Here is an 18139-nt window from a genome sequence, read left to right as displayed (position 1 = left end):
ACTGAAAATGTTGGACAAAGTTATATTTTTCAGTGCAATTGGATGGTGTTTGTGAAGAGCCAACCTGTTTCTCACAACTAGGACTACATGCTTTCCCTTCTCAGTTTTCTGAGAATTATTTGCATATAGGGCCTGCAGCTGCCTCCCTAAAATGTGGGTGAGCAAATACAAAGGCCTTCAAATATGTGCAAATTTGTTTTCCTCTTAGAGCCCTTTCCTCATGAAGCCCTTTCCTCATGAAGCCTTCTTGCTTTGGTGCGAACAAATCCTTTTGCCATCAATGGTCAGCGCTCAAAGGCTTATTAACACTGCACCAACAGTATCTCTTAACCTTAAGAATTTTATAAATGCATTTCTTCTCAGGAATCAACTATGAATCTTGTCCAAAACGAAGTGAATGTGAGAGCAACCCTAGCTCTGTATTCTGGAAAATGGCATCCAAGATGGTAAGATCTAGAATGAATCTCCAAATCCAAGAATGCTGAAAGGTAGAATATTTGTGACTCTGTCAAAAATTTGAGTTTGCAGAATGGAGTTAAAACATGGAATAGTAAAAGTTCGCATGAGCTTTAGCTTCAGGTGCGAAAAATAATGACTTTGGAAATTTTATTTGCAAGGCCCCATGTTTTATGTGCAATATTTAATGTCACTGTAGTTTGGACATTCTTATTTGTGGAGAGAGACTGTGTGCCAGGGTCTGGCACAATATTTGGCAGACAGCTGAGCTTTGCAAATACTTGCAATTATTATAATCACCACCTTAATGAAATCACAGGACTGGAACTGCTAAAATAAAATACATTTTAGCATGTTAATGTGAGAGCAGTGCCCAAACCGCCACAGAAGACTGCCAAACAAATGAGAATCCCCTTGCACATTCCCAGCCTAAACCTGAGGAGCACATCCTCCCACAACCGTATAAGGCAAGTTTCCTACACTGGACCTGCCCATGGGTACATGCCAACTCCCATCACATGAATGAGACACTGCTAGTCAGAGTTAAGCAGTTAACCTGTCTTTGTTCAAACAGCACTATACAGAAAAAAACAGCTGTCCTTTATCAGTTTAATTTTACATGCCTCTCAAGACTTCATCCTTGATACAACTATTAGTAGAACACTGTCCACCATGGTGATTTTTCACCATGAGAACAGTTAAACTTTGGAATTATCTCCCCAGGGAAGTGGTAGACTCCTCTACACTGGACACTTTTAAGGCTCAGCTTCACAGAGTTCTGGACCATCTCATTTAAACTATATATTCCCTAAAAGGTTGGACCAGGTGATCCCTAAGGTCCCTTCCAATCTGGCATTCTGTGATTCTATGTCCAGGTGGAAAACAAGCATTTGTGTGTGTTTCAGCTCTTATGTATGTAAGTAAAAGTCTACTCACATTAAAAAAATGTTTTGTGTATAAACTAGTGTACATAAAGTTTTCCAAGCTCAAAACAGTTTTCATGTACTCATTAATCACTCTGTTCTAAAGTCTGGGAGGGATAAACCACCATACAGAGTCAGACATACTTTCTAGTCCAAATAATTTAAGGTCTACTAAAACTCATGCTTATTACATTAGAATTTACACATAGTCAAATTTCCCTGAAACACCACACCTCTCAGCAGCTGAGTTTGAGCCACATTGTTTAGGTATAAGAGGACTTGAAGGCTTTCGTAAGTGCATTCATCTGTGTTAAGCTTTGCAAAAATTCTTTGTCCCACCAACAAATTATATATCTTGAGTGGGTACTCTGTGTTGTAACCTCACTTAGTAGTCTTTAAATATTTGGACCTGAGTTTTAAAGCACAAAAAACCAGTGTTTACATTTCAAATAAAACTTGGCAATAAGTTTTACTAAAACCACTGAGGAGAAAAATCCCAAGCCACAAGAGAACACACAAGAGCACAAGTTACAAGGTGATGCGCTCATTTGTATGTTCTTAAACTTGTGGTATCTCTGCTCTGGCTTGTCCTTACTGCTTGGGTTAAAGCTGTCTGAGGCTTGTTCCAGTTTACTGAGGGAGGCAACAGTCCCAGCAGACAGATGTAGCTACTGGGGCTCTGGAAAGTTGCATCCCCCTATAAAAAATGACAAGAACAGTGACAGCAAAGTTGCTATACTAGTCCCATTCAGCCTCAAACTGCCAATTCATAGCTGACTAATGCAGCTTTATGACAGTTTTGCCATAGCCTTTAGAGGCTTTTATTTGCACTGACAAATTCTGTTAAAATATTGCCCAGACCCTCCATTTATATAAGTCAGTTCTGATGACATCAAAGAAGTAACAGTAATTTCTACTAGCCTCGAGTCTGACTTGGCACTGCATGTAGTGTCAGAGTATAACGTCCTTTTGTTTTGTTCAGTTTGCAGAAGCAGCATGTGGTGTGGTTCAAGTGATGCTCAATGGATCAATAGAAGCTGGAGCTTTCAAAAGCAGCAGGTATTTACTCAGCATGCTACCATCCATGTTTCTGTGGGGCCTGCATGCTGGTGAACATAACTTTGCCGGTGAGTCCCAGTGCAGAAGGGATTTTAGAAAACTCATTTCGAGGTCTAAACCACTGGCTATTGAAGAGGTGATTCACTTAACTCCTTCTATACTGTGACTGCAATTTAAATCCTGCTGAGGTTAGGTGAATCTCCACTGTGCTCTTGCTGCTCAAACTAACTTTATTATTGCACTTAATCTAGATTTGTACACTACGTTATATTCATGTGAATGACATATCTCTAACTGCTTATGGATATTTTGACCAGATTTTCCCCCTCCAGACTGTGCTTCCTCTGGTTATCTGTCTGGAAGTTCAGTCTTGAATAATACTGAAAGATGAAGAATGTGTCAGGAGAGCAGCCATGTTCATTTTCCTTGCACTAAACCAAACCAATAGCCAATAAACCAAATAGGAGAAAAGGCACTAAAGTTGGAAAAACTTAACCTTGTCTCAGTATACAGACAATTTCAAAAGTTCTTATGAAAATGAAATAACAATGGGGAGAAAATCTTTTACCCCAAAGTAATTAAATTTTCTGCTAAAATCCATTAGCAAGACAATGTTCTTACACTGAGAATGACAGCAGCCGTGGTAAGGAGTAGTATGTGAGGAAAATACTTTGTACATCTTATTTAGATAACTAAGCATGTTTTGCTTTTTCATGTCCCATTCTTACAGCATTTTTGGAAGTATTGAGATCTTTAATCTAAATCCGGATAAAGTCTCTGCAGTACACATTTGGCTTATGCATGACATTGGTGGACCTCAGAGGTAAGTCATGCTGGCACAAAACGACGAGCAGTATGTAGAAGGCAGATGGTGCAGCTCAGTTCTGACAAGTGACTGTCTAGCAGTGACACACTGTCTTAAATCTGCTCATGAAACCTGCCCTACCTTCACTTCCATCATTTTCTTTAGTAATTTTTGTAGGTACTGCTGAACAGTTATAACTAAGACACAGTGATGTTTTCCTTGCTTTCAAGAGGTCCCATGATGATGTTTAAATTCTTCCCAACCCCACCAAGCTCTACAGATCCTTATTATAGGTGCAGCACTGAAGTCACCAATCAAGCTATGTGTGCCAGGATGAACAAATGAAAAGTATGTTTTTCCACAGGAATAGTGTAATTATGCTGACCAGATCCATTTTTGGCAAAATAGTTTCAAATTCAGAAACAGTTTTTCCAGAGATGTTGTGGAGTCTCTAGTTGATAGGGGTTGGACTATATGTCCAAGCAGTCCCTTCCAGCCTAAATGATTCTCTGATTTTTAATAGAAACTCTGTAATATAAATGCTTGTCATGGAATTACTGATGCCAGAATAGTGATTTCAGATCACATCTGAGCCTTTCTGAGTGACCTCTTTTTTTTCCATTCAGATTACTCTGCAGGCCTCCCTGCATATTTCAAGCACTGAGCATGAGTTTCAATGCTTTTTTGCTTCTGTGGTTCACATGGTTATACTGCACTGCCATGGTCTCTCCCATTTCCCATTCCCCACAGACGAAGAGGATGGCTCCCACAGCCTAGAAACATTCCCTTGACTGTGCCATCCTCAAACAACCATCGAAACATCCTCTGAGAAAAAGAAGAGGAGAGTGATTGTCTTGGGGGATTCCCTTCTAAAGGGAACAGACGGACCCATCTGTAGACCAGACCCACTCCACAGGGAGGTCTGCTGCCTGCCTGGGGCATCAGTGAAGGATGTTACTAGAAAGCTTCCTTCCTTGCTGAAAGCCACAGATTATTACCCTCTGCTAGTATTTCAAATTGGCAACAATGACACAGCGCAGGAAGCTGAGAGCAATTAAGAGAGACTTCAGGGCTCTGGGGAAAACGATGGAGGGCTCTGGGACGCAAGTAGTATTTAGCTCCATTCCAACACTAAGGAATGAAGAGCAAGAGATCAAGAAGAATCAGTTGATTAACACCTGGCTTCAAACCTGGTGTGAGGAGCAAAACTTTGGTTTCTTTGATCATGGAATGGCCCACGCACCTCCAGGCTTCCTTACTAGGGATGGGGCATGCCTGTCTCCTAGGGGTATTACAGTCCTCACTAAAAATCTAGCAGGGCTCATAAACAGAGCTTTGAACTAGATGTGAAGGGGGAGGGGAATGAGGCCAGGCTAGTCAGGAGTGAGCCTGGAAGTGGAACTCCAGTGCCTGAGAGATGGTGTGCTGGCAAGGACCGCCAGTATGTCACCACAGAGCAAGTGGGGGTGAGTACATCTGGTGATGGAAAGGATGAAACTGGCACAGAGGGGTTCAATAATCCAAGGACCAGTCAATTGGGAGTGAACGCTATTCCCTTTATGAGGGCTAAGGGTTCACCAGCCCAGCTGAAGTGCGTTTACACCGGTGCACGCAGCATGGTCAATAACCAGGAGTTGGAAGTTATCGTAGGGCAAGGAGACTATGACGTAGTTGCCATCATGGAAACGTGATGGGACGACTCGTGTAAGTGGAGTGTAGCTATGGTGGGGTATAAACACTTCAGGCAGGACAGGAAGGGTAGGAGAGGTGGTGGGGTAGCCCTCTGTGTTAGAGAGTGCTTTGATATCCTTGAGCTCGATTGCGGTGAGGATGGGACTGAGTGCCTGTGGGTTAAAATCAGAGGAGCCCACAAGAAGGCAGATATTGTGATGGGAGTCTGTTATAGACCACCCAGCCAAGAAGAAGCAGCTGATGAGCTCTTCTATAAACAACTGGGAGTAGTCTCAAGATCGCTAGCTCTTGTCCTTGTGGGAGACTTCAGTCTTCTGGATATCTGCTGGAAGGACAATACAGCAGAAAGGAAGCAGTCTAGGAAGTTCCTGGAGTACGTGGAAGACAACTTCCTCACACAACTGGTGAAAGAGCCGACAAGGGAAGGTGCCCTCCTGGGCCTGCTCTTTGTGAACAGAGAAGGCCTTGTGGGGGATGTGATGGTTGGAGGATGCCTGGGACAAAGTGATCATGAGTTGGTAGAACTCATGATGTGAGTAGAACTCTAGGTGATGTGAGGAGGGGGATTAGCAGAACAGTCACATTAAACTTCCAGAGGGCAGACTTTGGATTGTTTAGAAGGCTGGTTGGCAAAGTCCCATGGGAGACAGTCCTTAAGGGCAAGGGAGCCCATGAGGGCTGGGAGCTTTTCATAGAATCATAGAAAAAACAGGTTGGAAGAGACCCACCGGATCATTGAGTCCAACCATTCCTATCAAACACTAAACCATGCCCCTTAGCACCTCATCCACCCGTGCCTTAAACACCTCCAGGGAAGGTGACTCAACCACCTCCCTGGGCAGCCTCTGCCAGTGCCCAATGACCCTTTCTGTGAAGAATTTTTTTCCTAATGTCAAGCCTAAATCTCCCCTGGCGGAGCTTGAGGTCATCTCTTCTTGTCCTGTCCCCTGTCACTTGGGAGAAGAGGCCAGCACCCTCCTCTCTACAGCCTCCTTTCAGGTAGTTGTAGAGAGCAATGAGGTCTCCCCTCAGCCTCCTCTTCTCCAGGCTAAACAACCCCAGCTCTCTCAGCCGCTCCTCATAAGGCCTGTTCTCCAGCCCCTTCACCAGCTTTGTTGCTCTTCTCTGGACTCGTTCCAGAGCCTCAACATCCTTCTTGTGGTGAGGGGCCCAGAACTGAACACAGTACTCGAGGAGCGGTCTCACCAGTGCCGAGTACAGAGCGAGAATAACCTCCCTGGACCTGCTGGTCACACCGTTTCTGATACAAGCCAAGATGCCATTGGCCTTCTTGGCCACCTGGGCACACTGCTGGCTCATGTTCAGTCGACTGTCAACCAACACCCCCAGGTCCCTCTCCTCCAGGCAGCTTTCTAGACAGACTTCTCCTAGTCTGCAGCACTGCATAGGGTTGTTGTGCCCCAAGTGCAGGACCCGGCATTTGGCCTTGTTAAACCTCATGCCATTGGACTCTGCCCAGCAGTCCAGCCTGTTCAGATCCCTTTGCAGAGCCTCCCTACCCTCCAGCAGATCAACACTTCCACCCAGCTTAGTGTCGTCCGCAAACTTGCTAAGGGTGTACTCAATGCCTTCATCCAGGTCATTGATAAAGACAATGAACAGGGCTGGACCCAGCACTGAGCCCTGGGGAACCCCACTTGTCACTGGCCTCCAGCTGGATTTCACACCATTTACCACCACTCTCTGGGCCCGGCCATCCAACCAGTTTTCCACCCAGGAGAGTGTGTGCCTGTCCAGGCCAGAGGCTGACAGTTTCTCAAGCAGAATGCTGTGAGAAACGGTGTCAAATGCTTTACTGAAGTCCAAGAAGACCACATCCACAGCCTTTCCCTCATCCAGCAGCTGAGTCACTTTGTCATAGAAAATGATCAGGTTAGTTTGGCAAGACGTGCCTCTTGTGAACCCGTGTTGACTGGGCCTGATCACCTGGTTCTCTTGCATGTGCTTCATGATAGCACTCAAGATCACCTGTTCCATGACTTTCCCTGGCACTGAGGTCAGACTGACAGGCCTGTAGTTCCCTGGATCCTCCCTGCGACCTTTCTTGTAGATGGGCACAACATCAGCCAACCTCCAGTCCAGTGGAACTTCCCCAGTCTTCCAGGACTGTTGGAAGATGATGGAAAGGGGTTTGGCCAGCACATCCGCCAGCTCTTGGGTGAATTCCATCCGGCCCCATAGACTTGTGGGTGTCTAGTTGGGCAAGCAAGGCTCTGACCACCTCCTCTTGGATCATGGGAGCCTCATTTTGTTCCTCTAGCTCCTGGGTTTGTACACAGAGAGAACAACTTTCTTTACAAATTAAAGACTGAGGCAAAGAAGGCATTAAATACCTCAGCCTTTTCCTCGTCCCCTGTCACTGTTGTTCCTTCTGCGTCCAATAGGGACTGTATGGTCTTCCTAGTCCTCCTTTTATTATTTATATATTTATACAAAGTTTTTTTGTTATCTTTCACAGACTTTGCCAATCTGATTTCTAGTTGAGCCTTAGCCCTTCTGATTTTTTCTCTACATAATCTCAGTTCCCTCCTGTAGTCCACCCAAGAGGCCTGTCCCCTATTCCAGAGCCCATAAACATTTCTCTTCTTCTTGATATCACTCAAGATCTCACTGTTCAACCAAGCTGGCTTTCTCCCCTGCTGGATTTTTTTCTGGAACATGGGGATGGCTTTCTCCTGAGCTGCTAGGATTTCCTTTTTGAAGAGCTCCCAGCCCTCATGGGCTCCCTTGCCCTTAAGGATTGTCTCCCATGAGACTTTGCCAACCAGCCTTCTGAAGAGTCCAAAGTCTGCCCTCTGGAAATTTAATGCTATTGTCCTGCTAACCACCCTCTTCACTTCACCTAGAACAGAAAACTCTATCATCTCATGATCGCTTTGCCCTAGGCGTCTTCCTACTGCCACATCCCCCACAAGGCCTTCTCTGTTCACAAACAGCAGGTCCAGGAGGGCACCTTCCCTTGTTGGTTCATTCACCAGCTGTGCAAGGAAGTTGTCTTCCACGCACTCCAGGAGCCTCCTAGACTGCTTCCTTTCTGCTCTATTGTACTTCCAGCAGATATCAGGAAGATTGAAGTCTCCCACAAGGTCAAGAGGCATTGATCTAGAGATTAACCCCAGTTGTTTATAGAAGAGCTCATCAGCTGCTTCTCCTTGGCTGGGTGGTCTGTAACAGACTCCCATCACAAAATCTACCTTCTGATGGGCTCCTCTGATTTTAACCCACAAGCACTCAATCTCCTCATTGCCACAATCCATCTCAATGGTGTCCAAGTCCTCCCTTACAAAGAGGGCTACCCCGCCTCCTCTCCTACCCTTCCAATCCCGCCTGAAGAGTTTGTACCCCACCACAGCTGCACTCCAGTTATATGAGTCATCCCACCACGTTTCCATGATGGCAACGACATCATAGGCTCCTTGCCCTACGACAGCTTCCAGCTCTTCCTTCTTATTCCCCATGCTGCGTGCATTGGTGTAAATGCACTTCAGTTGAGCTGAGGAACCTTCAGCCCTCTTAGAGGGAACAGAGTTCATTCCCAATTGCCTGGTTACTGGAGTAGCTAGTGCCAGAGTGCCTGTATGTCCCTTACCACCCCCAGGTGTGTTCTCCCTCACTTTCTGTGTGGTGATGTACTGGTGATCCTCACCAGCACACCCTCTCCGAATCACCAGTGCCCCACATCCAGGTTCACTCCTGTCTAGCCTGGTCTCAACCCCCTCCCGCTTCACATCTAGTTTAAAGCTCGGTTTATGAGCTTAGCTAGGCTTTTAGCAAGGGCTTTAGCCCCCCTAGGAGACACACGTGTCCCATCCTTAGTAACAAAGCCTGGGGGTGCGTGAGCCACCCCATGATCAAAGAAGCCGAAGCCCCTCTCCTCACACCAGGCTCGGAGCCAGGCATTAATCGAATTCTTCTTCCTGACTTCCAGCTCCTCTCTGTTTAGCCTTGGGATGGAGCAGAATACTATCTGAGCCCCAGAGCCCTCCATCATTTTCCCAATGGCCCTGAAATCTTTCTTGATGGCTTTGGTCTTTCTGTTTACTAGATCATCATTACCAGTTTGGACTGCTATCAGAGGATAGTAGTCTGTCTCATGGACCAGGGAAGGAAGTTTTCTAGCTACCTCCTTCACTGATGCCCCCAGGTAAGCAGCAGACCTCTCTGTGGAGCGGGTCCGGTCTGCAAATGGGTCCCTCCGTTCCTTTTAGGAGGGAGTCCCCTACAACAATCACCCTCCTCTTCTTCTTAATGGAGGATGTTTTTATCTTTTTCTGAGGATGGTGCAGCCTAGGGAAAGATTCTAGGCTGTGGGAGCCATCATCCTCATCCTCAGGGCTGGATTCCACCTGCAGCACCTGGTACTTGTTCACCAGGGGGATCTGGGGTTTTGGTGTCTGTGTGAGGGGAGCAGGTTTCCTTTGTCTGGCAGGAACTTGCTGCCATTCCCCATCTCTTGTAACCCCAACCTTGCAGTTTGCAGGTGGATGGTGTTTGGACACACCAGCTCCAGCAGCCGCTGAGTTAGTGAGAGGGCACTACTCCACTGGTCTATCTCCCTCTCACACTCCCTGATGGTCCTCAGCCTCTTTACCTCCTCCCTTAACTCCTCCACCATGTGAAGGAGTTCCCCCACTCGAGCGCAGCTTTCACAAGTGGAGCCAGTACCAGAGGCACGAGCCGGTGTGGGAGGGGGGCACCGCCTGCAGCCCAGGGTCTGGGTAGCTGCTGCACCCACTGTGGCTCCGTCTGGGTGGCAGCATCCATCCTGCCTGCTGCAGCACCTGGAGCAGCTTTAATCTTCTGCCGGGTGACCACCATGGTCCTCGGTGTCTTCTGTCTAGGCCCTAGGTCCTCTTTGTGCCCTGCCCGCTCAAACTACCCCGCACCTCCTCACGGTGCTCCCAGGGGACCGTTTAAATCTCCCGCGGTGGCCGCCGGGGCCTCCCCCTGCCGTCAGGCCCGGCGGGACCAGCGTGTCGGGGCTGTCAGGACTCCTGCCCCCGCCTGGGTTTTTCTGGGATTTTCCCGGTTCAGGGAAGCTCCCACCGCCTCAAAATGTCCACCCCACCACAGAACTCACCGTCCTGCTGCCGGTGCCACCGAAGAAGCAGTGTTAATGGCTTCTCCGCGTTCCTTCAAAAAGGAAATCCTAGCAGCTCAGGAGCAAGCCGTCCCCATGTTCCGGAAAAGGAGCCGGTGGGGAAAAAAACCAGCTTGGTTGAGCAGGGAGATCTTGAGGGACATCAGAAAGAAGAGGAATGGCCATGAGCTTTGGAAGAAGGGACAGGCATCTTGGGTGGACTACAGGGAGGAAGTGAGATCGTGCAGAGAAAAAATGAAGAGGGTTAAGGCCCAACTAGAGCTCAGATTAGCCAAGTCTGTGAAAGATAAAAAATCTTTCTATAAATACATTAACAATAAAAGGAGGATCAGGGAGCATATTCAGTCCCTATTGGATGCAAAGGGAACAACTGTGACAAAGGATGAAGACAAGGCTGAGGTACTTAATGCCTTCTTTGCCTCAGTCTTTAATAGTAAGGAAAGTTGTTCCTTCTGTGTACAAACTCCAGGGATGTGGCACCCACAACTACTCTGGACAACTACTCTATACTCTTGAGAGCAAGACTTCTTTACTGGCAGAACAGGAGTACTGAATTCAGATTGACATTCCTTAACTGGTCCTTACTACATGAAAGTACTAGTTAAGGGCTCTACTTTTCATACTTTCAGACTGATAGGGTACTGATTTACCCTCACCAGACTTGTTGTCAGTTTGAGTTTGATTTTAACTGGGGTCACATTCTTTGCTTTACTGATGATGCAGTACACCTCAGGACTGTGTGGACCCAGCAGAGGCTTTTGTTCAGACAACCTCACTATCTGACCGGCTCCAGTGTTGCAACCCCTTCCCTCGCCCTAACACCCAAAAATATCTCCTTGCCACATAAGCTGACATATCTTATCACAGCATCTCTCCTGTGGTCAGCATTCCAAGCATATTCTTGTGGCCCATTGCATAGAATTTTGCTAAAGATAAGGACATTGGGTAATCTGTACTTTATTTCCCCTAAACGTGGCCCTTGATCCTTTCTCCCATGATTCCCAACATCAGAAAAGCCATCACATTCTTCCTTCTCAACAGCTCTAACAAGCTGGAGCCTTGCCAGCCTTCTTGCCACATCCTGCTCCTGTGCAAATTTCACAGTGGTTTCCTTATTATTTTCTACTTATTTCCAAGGAGAAAGAGACTCTGTTTTCCACTGATGCCTTTATGTAAGGAAATGGATTTGCCTCAATATTGCATTATTGCCCTTATGTATGTCCTGTACTATGGATTAGGAGATTATTTTTATCCCAAGGTAACAAGTCTTTTCATGGGTTCTGTTTGTGTCTCTGCAGCTTTGGGGCCCCGAGGGGTATTTCAACAAATTAGGCAGAGAGATAAAGTTCTCAAAGGTATGACATTGCTACTTGGTTCATGAAACCATTATGTGGATGGAAAAGAAATACACAATTTAGGGCTTCTACCAATGGAAATGTAGTTCGCACAGCCACTTGTCAAAATAGAGTAGCAGCAGCTGCAGGAGGAGTCAAACAGATGCCCATATCCTGCTTCCTCTCATGTCATTTATCTGCTTCTTCCAATCTTATGTTCTACCTGGGACTTAGCTGCTGGTTTTCATGATTGACCCTTGCTCACCACACAGAGAACTTGGCCACTTTGTCCTTTCACAGATTTGAAGGAGCCTCATGCTCTTGTGGATGGAGGCCACCAGAGGCTCTGGAGTAAGTCTACAGTACATTGAACTGTGAATGGAACTGAGCTAATTCCCACAGATATCTTCCTGCACAAAGTTTTTGTGCAAGATACATAGTTGAATATCACATATTTTCTCCCAGCAAAAGACCAATGTTAGCCCAAACTCCACAAAGCCAGTGGACTTTACAGCATGTTAGCAAACAAGTTTTTAAAGAATTTTACCTGAAATAAGGTAAAGTGACATAGTGTGGAATTTAGCTGAGCTTCTTGTGCACTCGAAGAACACAAGTAATCAAAGACTTTTCTTTCCAGTGAATCCTGCTCAGGTCATTCCATAAACAGGTTAAAAAGCATCTTAGAAGAGCGAAATTTTAAGATAACTTGTGAAGATGATTACAGGTAATTACCTGCTCTTATTGGTATCAACTTGCTAACATAAAACTAATATTGTGTCTCCCTCTTGATTTAATATAGGTTTCCTGATTTACAGCAGACTAAAACAGACTCCCTTCTTACTGTCGTTATATCCCTTTGATGTGGCTGTGTGCTTCTCAGGGCATTCTACTTGTGCGGCAGACCTCATGTTGTTTGGATCTGGGGCTTCCTCTCTACCCTGCACTTTAGGAATTCACCCCCATAGCACATGTTCAGTTGCCTTCAGGGAAGGAGGAATCCAGCCTCTCTCAGGAGTTTCCCATCTGACCAGGCTTTTACCTACAATAATCACAAGCAAATAGGCAGCTTTCCTCCCTGTTGCATGCGGATGGCGCAGTATGCCAAGGACGGTCTTTACTTCCTTTGCTATAGTTCGAGCTTACTTTCTGTCCAGCTGCTTTGTCAGAGAGTGAGGCATGAAACATGATAAATAGTATTAACTATTAAAATTCCCCATTGTCAGGAGATAAAAACATGAGTCTGGAAGACAGAACAGCTCAAATTCTGACTTGCCTTAATTGTCTGTCTGCCTTGCTGAGAAGATGACAAAAGCCTGAGAGACTTCAGCCCTCTGTGTGGGTTCAGAGACCTTCACACAGAGCAAAAGTGTTCTTTATTGACTTTAAAGAAGCAACAAGTGTTCAGTATTACTCATATCTTATCTGTCAGGAACAGCTTTTCAGTCTGCAGGACTCATACTGGGATAAGAACATTTCGAAAGTAAACATTTCTATAAACTACTGAGTTTGTGACATTAGTTTTAAATAAGGAAAAGTTGGTCTGCAAAGGAGACAAGTACTTTATCTGGTGCTAGGATTTTAACCTTGGAGGCAGAGAAAATGAGCCCATTTAGGTATTTCTAGACCTGATTAATAGGTACTGTGCAGATTGTGAAAAGAGTAGCACTGGTGTGGTGCATAAATCTGCCAAATGGTGATGCTCGTGTACTTGCTTTCTCTTTGGGTAACTGCAGCCTTTAACCAATACTCCTAGGACACATTAGTAGGTACAAATTATTTCAGCCTATGATGAAATAAGCTCTTAAGTGGCCAGGAAGGAAGGGAAAAAATGTAGTAGCTTATATTTCTCATGCCTCAGCACAAGGAGAAGCCTGTAACACATCATGAAGAGTTGTTGACATTTTTCTTGCTGTGGCTCACAACTCTCTTCTTAAGACAGAATAGCAGGTAGGGCTTTTTTTTTAAAGCACAACTCATGCATACATAAATGACTGTGTAGAGCAACATGGACAATTAGTTTTCCTTTTATAAACAGAGCAATAATAAAATAAGCAATTTACATGTGCAGTAAAACTCTTCAGGACAGACTTTATAAGTTACCTCCACTCCCCCAAAGTCATTGCAGACAGAACCATGTGGGTCCGTATCAGCTGAGCATCTGGTTTTCCATGCCACACAGCAACCAACATTGATAATTTTCTCTTGCTTTTTTTCAGTGTCAGTAGTGTCTTCCAGAAGTAACTGAGAAATTTGATTCACTGGATTTACTTCTAGTGAAAAAATCTAATAGTATCTGACACTGTTAGCAACAGCTTTACCGTGTAGGGTTTACCATCGGGTAAGCAAGGTGGGGAACACCAGCATGACAGTAACTCTAGTCAGTGCAAGAGATCTTACTTCCTTTTCATAATCATATTTGTTATCACAGCATAGCTAACATGCTGTGAGTTCACACCCTACTTTCTTTCATACTCACTTGCTTGTGTCCCTAACCCCTTTAACATCAAAGGTATCTTTTTGCAGCAAGATCTAAGAAAGAATTATCTTGAGAAAAGACATCCACTTGATAAGCACAGAAGTAACATGCACTTTGACTTTCACATTGCATTTACTAACTCTGGAGTTTTATTCTGCTGTACTTGAAAAGTGATTACTAAATATTTGTTTGGTTTTGTGTGTTATCACAGGCCAGTTCAGCTCCTTCAATGTGTGCATAACCCTGACCACACAGACTGCAGGCCCTGCAACAACACCACAGCAACTTCATGAAACTGAGTGCTCCGAGCTGTTGAAGATTTTCATTATTTGTGTATAAAGCTGGAAAAAGATGTGGCTATATAGCTTAGAGTGATAAATAGTAGTGTGGTGTGTACAGAGTCTGTAACCAGAAATCTTTCCTGTGATACTAATAGACAATGAGCAGGAGATGACATTTTAGGTGTGATTACTGTAACACACACACAGAACCGTACTATTTCAGAGGGACCGGGAGCACGTTTGGTGGTGAAGGGCAGGCACTTCACCCTGGTTTGCTCCCTCCTGTACAGCTCCCTTTGCATCTGAAGGGTCAGAGCAGGGCTAAGTGCTCAGTTTCCTCCCCACTGGAAGGCTGGGTGGGAAATGACCAGAGTACACCACGTTGCATCCCAGTGCATCATCCCCAAGATGGGAGCATTGCCCAGGGGCACGTGATATAAATCATGTTTTTCCCAGGGATTGTGGCATCTCTGGGCAGGTAAAGCAAGTGATGGGAGTGGCAAGGCGGTTCTTACCTTCTAATGGGCAAACCAGTATGTGGCTAGTGGGGAAACAGCTGAGCTGAGCCAAGAAAAGACCAGAAACCACTCAGGGGGTGTGAGCATCTCTAAGAATGTGTCAAGTGTATAGCTGGGGAGATAAGATAGCAAGACTGACTCAGCCCCAGTAACGTCCTACTGGAAACACCACTGCAGTTCAGATTACAGTTTATTCTTAATATAGCACCAAGTGTAAGCTTTCCAACTTTCATAAAAGATTCCTTGGGCCACAGCTTGGCCATCCACTGGAATAGAGACAAACATCAAAAGGTTGCCACAATAAGGAGACTCTCTTGACCTCCACTCCTGAGGTGAAAGGTGATGCCTTGTGGTGTATAATTAACAAGCACAGGCGTGCTGTAGTACACTGAAACTACAGGTTTGACTGATTTCCTTTTATTTCCATTTTGCCAGTCTTGTAAGTATATTCAAGTGCGGTGTTTATAACAAAATAAAGATTGAGGCTAGCTTGTGGCCTCAACTATAGCGTCTTTGTGCAGTGCCATTGATGCTAAGAGAACAGAGCAGGTTGTGCTACAGGTATGCTGCTGGGTGTTGCAAGGACAGCATAACCAGCAGTGGCCAATTCATTAGATGGGCTCAGATTTCCATGATCTTACAGGCAGAAGGCTGTAATGCTGTATGTTTTAGTGACTACCCAGAGTGTGAAGCACCCTTATGGAACTACACAAGCTGGTGTAATTTGGGGCATCTCTAAATACACCTTGACTCTGTAACACACAAGCCTGCACTGAGCATAGCTGGACCACACCTAAGACCTCACCCATTATGTTTAATTTAAGTGAAATATATTTTTATTTGCATTGTTATGTAACTATTTAGATGCAGCAACACAGGCACATACCAGTTCTTTCAAATAGACTATTTCTGACTATAGGTCAAGAGTTTGCTTTCATGCTCACTTTTGTACCTCTTCTGTTGTAATATGAAAAGTTGACTGTAAAATCAAGATCTGTAATAAAATCACTGATGACAAACATTGTTACTTCAGTTTCACATTCTAATTAACCTCAGGCTGAACATGAAAATAAGCTACTTCTTAAACATAACTCAGAAATTCATTCAACATATGAAACTCCATGTATATCCACCCCGGAAAGCAGAGAAAGGTCACAGTGTATGTTCTGCTTGGACTGTACTCTGGCTGCCTCTTTCTCCTTGTACAAAGAAGTTATTATCTGTAGGTGGCTGGAAGTGAAACATCCTGTCTTTAGCTTGTACTCAGACATCTAGATATGTGTGTTTTTCTTAGCCATATAAGTTAAGAAAAAATACTGTTCTTATCAGTGGTTATGTAGTAAAATGTTAAGAAACAAATCTGTGATTTTAAAAGCTGAGGTGTCACTACAGAAGAATTACATCTTTTTTTTTTGTGTTGGTAAAAGGAGATTCAGATTTAACCTCTCCCAGGCAATTGGACAAAGATTCTTTGGTTGCATTGGACAAGGTAGCTAAAAAGCTTAGTCGGAAACAAACATTTCACTAATGTTTATACACCTCAATAGTTTTATATATTATTTCAGCCAAATTCCAACCATTCAGAGTTTTAGCCCAATGGGTAGAAGGTGTGTCTGGCAAATTTAGACCTTTAGGATGGATGTCTGTGTACAGCTGTGCTCTCTTGAGCCGACATGCGCCTTTAGTGCTTCGGAAAGAACCCACCAGGGACCAAGCAATGCACTAGCCGTTTGGTCCGACAGAGTCCCTTGATCCCATAATTGAACTCAGATCTCATCCCAGGTTTCTTGCTTGAATGCTGAGCAAACATCAGAAGAAGGCTCCTGATACTGAGCCCATGCCAAAAGTGCTTTAAGGTCATTAATTCCTGGCGTTCAGTTTTGTTTCTTTAAAAAATGTTTAAATAAACCTATTACATCTTTCTGTTCCTGGGTTATTGTGTTCCCCATCACCTTATTGGCAGCTCACCTTCCATCCAGCAGGCAGATGTCCATGATACACTCCGCTTCATTTCAGCCCCTCCAAACATTCTGCCAATGCCACCGCACCAAGCTCCTCCTTACCTGAGCCTCTGTTCGGACCCTAAACCGGGCGCCATTCGTGGCATATTATGCACAGACTCAGCTTTCATTTCAAGCTAAGATCTAGTTTATTGTTACGAGCTCATATTTATACTGTAGTGATTGAGGCACAGACCCCATTTTGAAGTGAAAAATGAGATCACTTTATTGTGTGGATACAAAGCCTAATATAGTGTTTCTTTACCCAACTAGAAGCTATCCCTGTGAATTTCCACTTCTGAAAATCCCACAGCTACAGTAATAAAGTACAACCGACTCTTTACCACTGATATGCCCCTTATCTTCATGTTTTCCGTCTAATGCATTCTCTTCATATTAACTCATGGGTATTGGTAAAGATTCCAAAGCCTCAATAAGTTAGAACATCAGCCGTTTGCTCTGTGCTTGCTGCTGATATCACGGGTATGCCAAGGCATTGTCCACTTGCCCCGGCATACGCGCAACAGTGGAATCTTTTATGCCTTCATTATACCTAATAAAAATGTCAGTACGGCCCCCACAAGTGCCTCATAAAAAATTCCACTATATGTTTTTGTCATTCCAACGTCCTTGTGACCACTGTTCTTGTTTTCATGCCTTCTTGTTTCTGCCAGCGATGTTCATTCTTCTCAGGCCTGTGGCTTGCTGGCTATTAAATCTTCTGTACTCCTGCTCCAGAGGCTTAAGAACACTTGTGGCTGTTGGGTAGCAACATACAATGAGCAACCCAAGCACTGTGGCTGGGAGGAGCTGGGAAGCCATAGCCAGGGTCCTCAAGGTTATAAAAGGTTACAACGACTCTGTTGTGTTATGCAAATTAGGAAGGTAACTGTTGAAGGCGGGCTAAAGTTAAACAAGTTTATAAAAGCAGAACGAACCCTAAATAAAACGGCTTCACTTGGATCACCTTGATCATTATGTGTTGTCCCGTATTTTCTTCCGTCAAATGGCGCCTGAACAGGGTCCCTCAGATGGCCTGCCGAAGTTGCCTTGAACGACTGAAGACGCGGCAGAGGGTACGGAAAAGCCGGCCGTAGGTGAGTGCTGTCCCCGGCACTCGGGAAAAAATTTTCCAAAGCTGCGCAGCTTAAAGAATTGAGGAAACTCGCCACTGGCCAGGCGAGCGGTCGGGGAGGAGATGGGGCAGACACGGATAGAATCTGTGCAGAAGCTCCTCCAACATATGCTCTCCATGAGAGGAATTACTTACGGAAAAACTGCGTTGCAGTCTATGTTAACATGGGCTTATCAAAGCGGCGTTGTTACAACGACCACTGCCCTATTCGAAGAAGAAACTTGGGAGAGAATGGGACAAAGACTGTTTGATGAATGCTCGAAAGGAAATAAGAGCCTTTGGCAGTATCTTACTCTTTGGCGGTTAGTTAAAGAGACATTGTGTGATATGAAAGTCCA

The 18139-nt window shown here is 44.9% G+C and overlaps 1 protein-coding gene across 2 annotated transcripts in view; it reads left to right on the top strand.

Moving 5' to 3' along the window:
• LOC138720239 (ADP-ribosyl cyclase/cyclic ADP-ribose hydrolase 1-like) overlaps nt 1-15873 on the top strand; it is a 32828-nt gene extending 16955 nt beyond the window's left edge. The window contains exons 4-8 of one of the 2 annotated variants that reach the window (XM_069856259.1): nt 364-446; nt 2362-2438; nt 3169-3261; nt 12029-12115; nt 14079-15873. In XM_069856259.1, the coding sequence (XP_069712360.1) occupies nt 364-446; nt 2362-2438; nt 3169-3261; nt 12029-12115; nt 14079-14160 (422 nt within the window). In that variant the 3' untranslated portion in view covers nt 14161-15873. The remainder of the gene's footprint in view (nt 1-363; nt 447-2361; nt 2439-3168; nt 3262-12028; nt 12116-14078) is intronic. The other variant, XM_069856260.1, reaches the window with a different exon arrangement.
• Nucleotides 15874-18139: the final 2266 nt, after the last annotated feature.

Source organism: Phaenicophaeus curvirostris, chromosome 4 (assembly GCF_032191515.1).
Source record: "Phaenicophaeus curvirostris isolate KB17595 chromosome 4, BPBGC_Pcur_1.0, whole genome shotgun sequence".
In the NCBI taxonomy this organism is placed as follows: Eukaryota; Metazoa; Chordata; class Aves; order Cuculiformes; family Cuculidae; genus Phaenicophaeus; species Phaenicophaeus curvirostris.
This window is presented reverse-complemented; position numbering and strand designations above follow the sequence as displayed.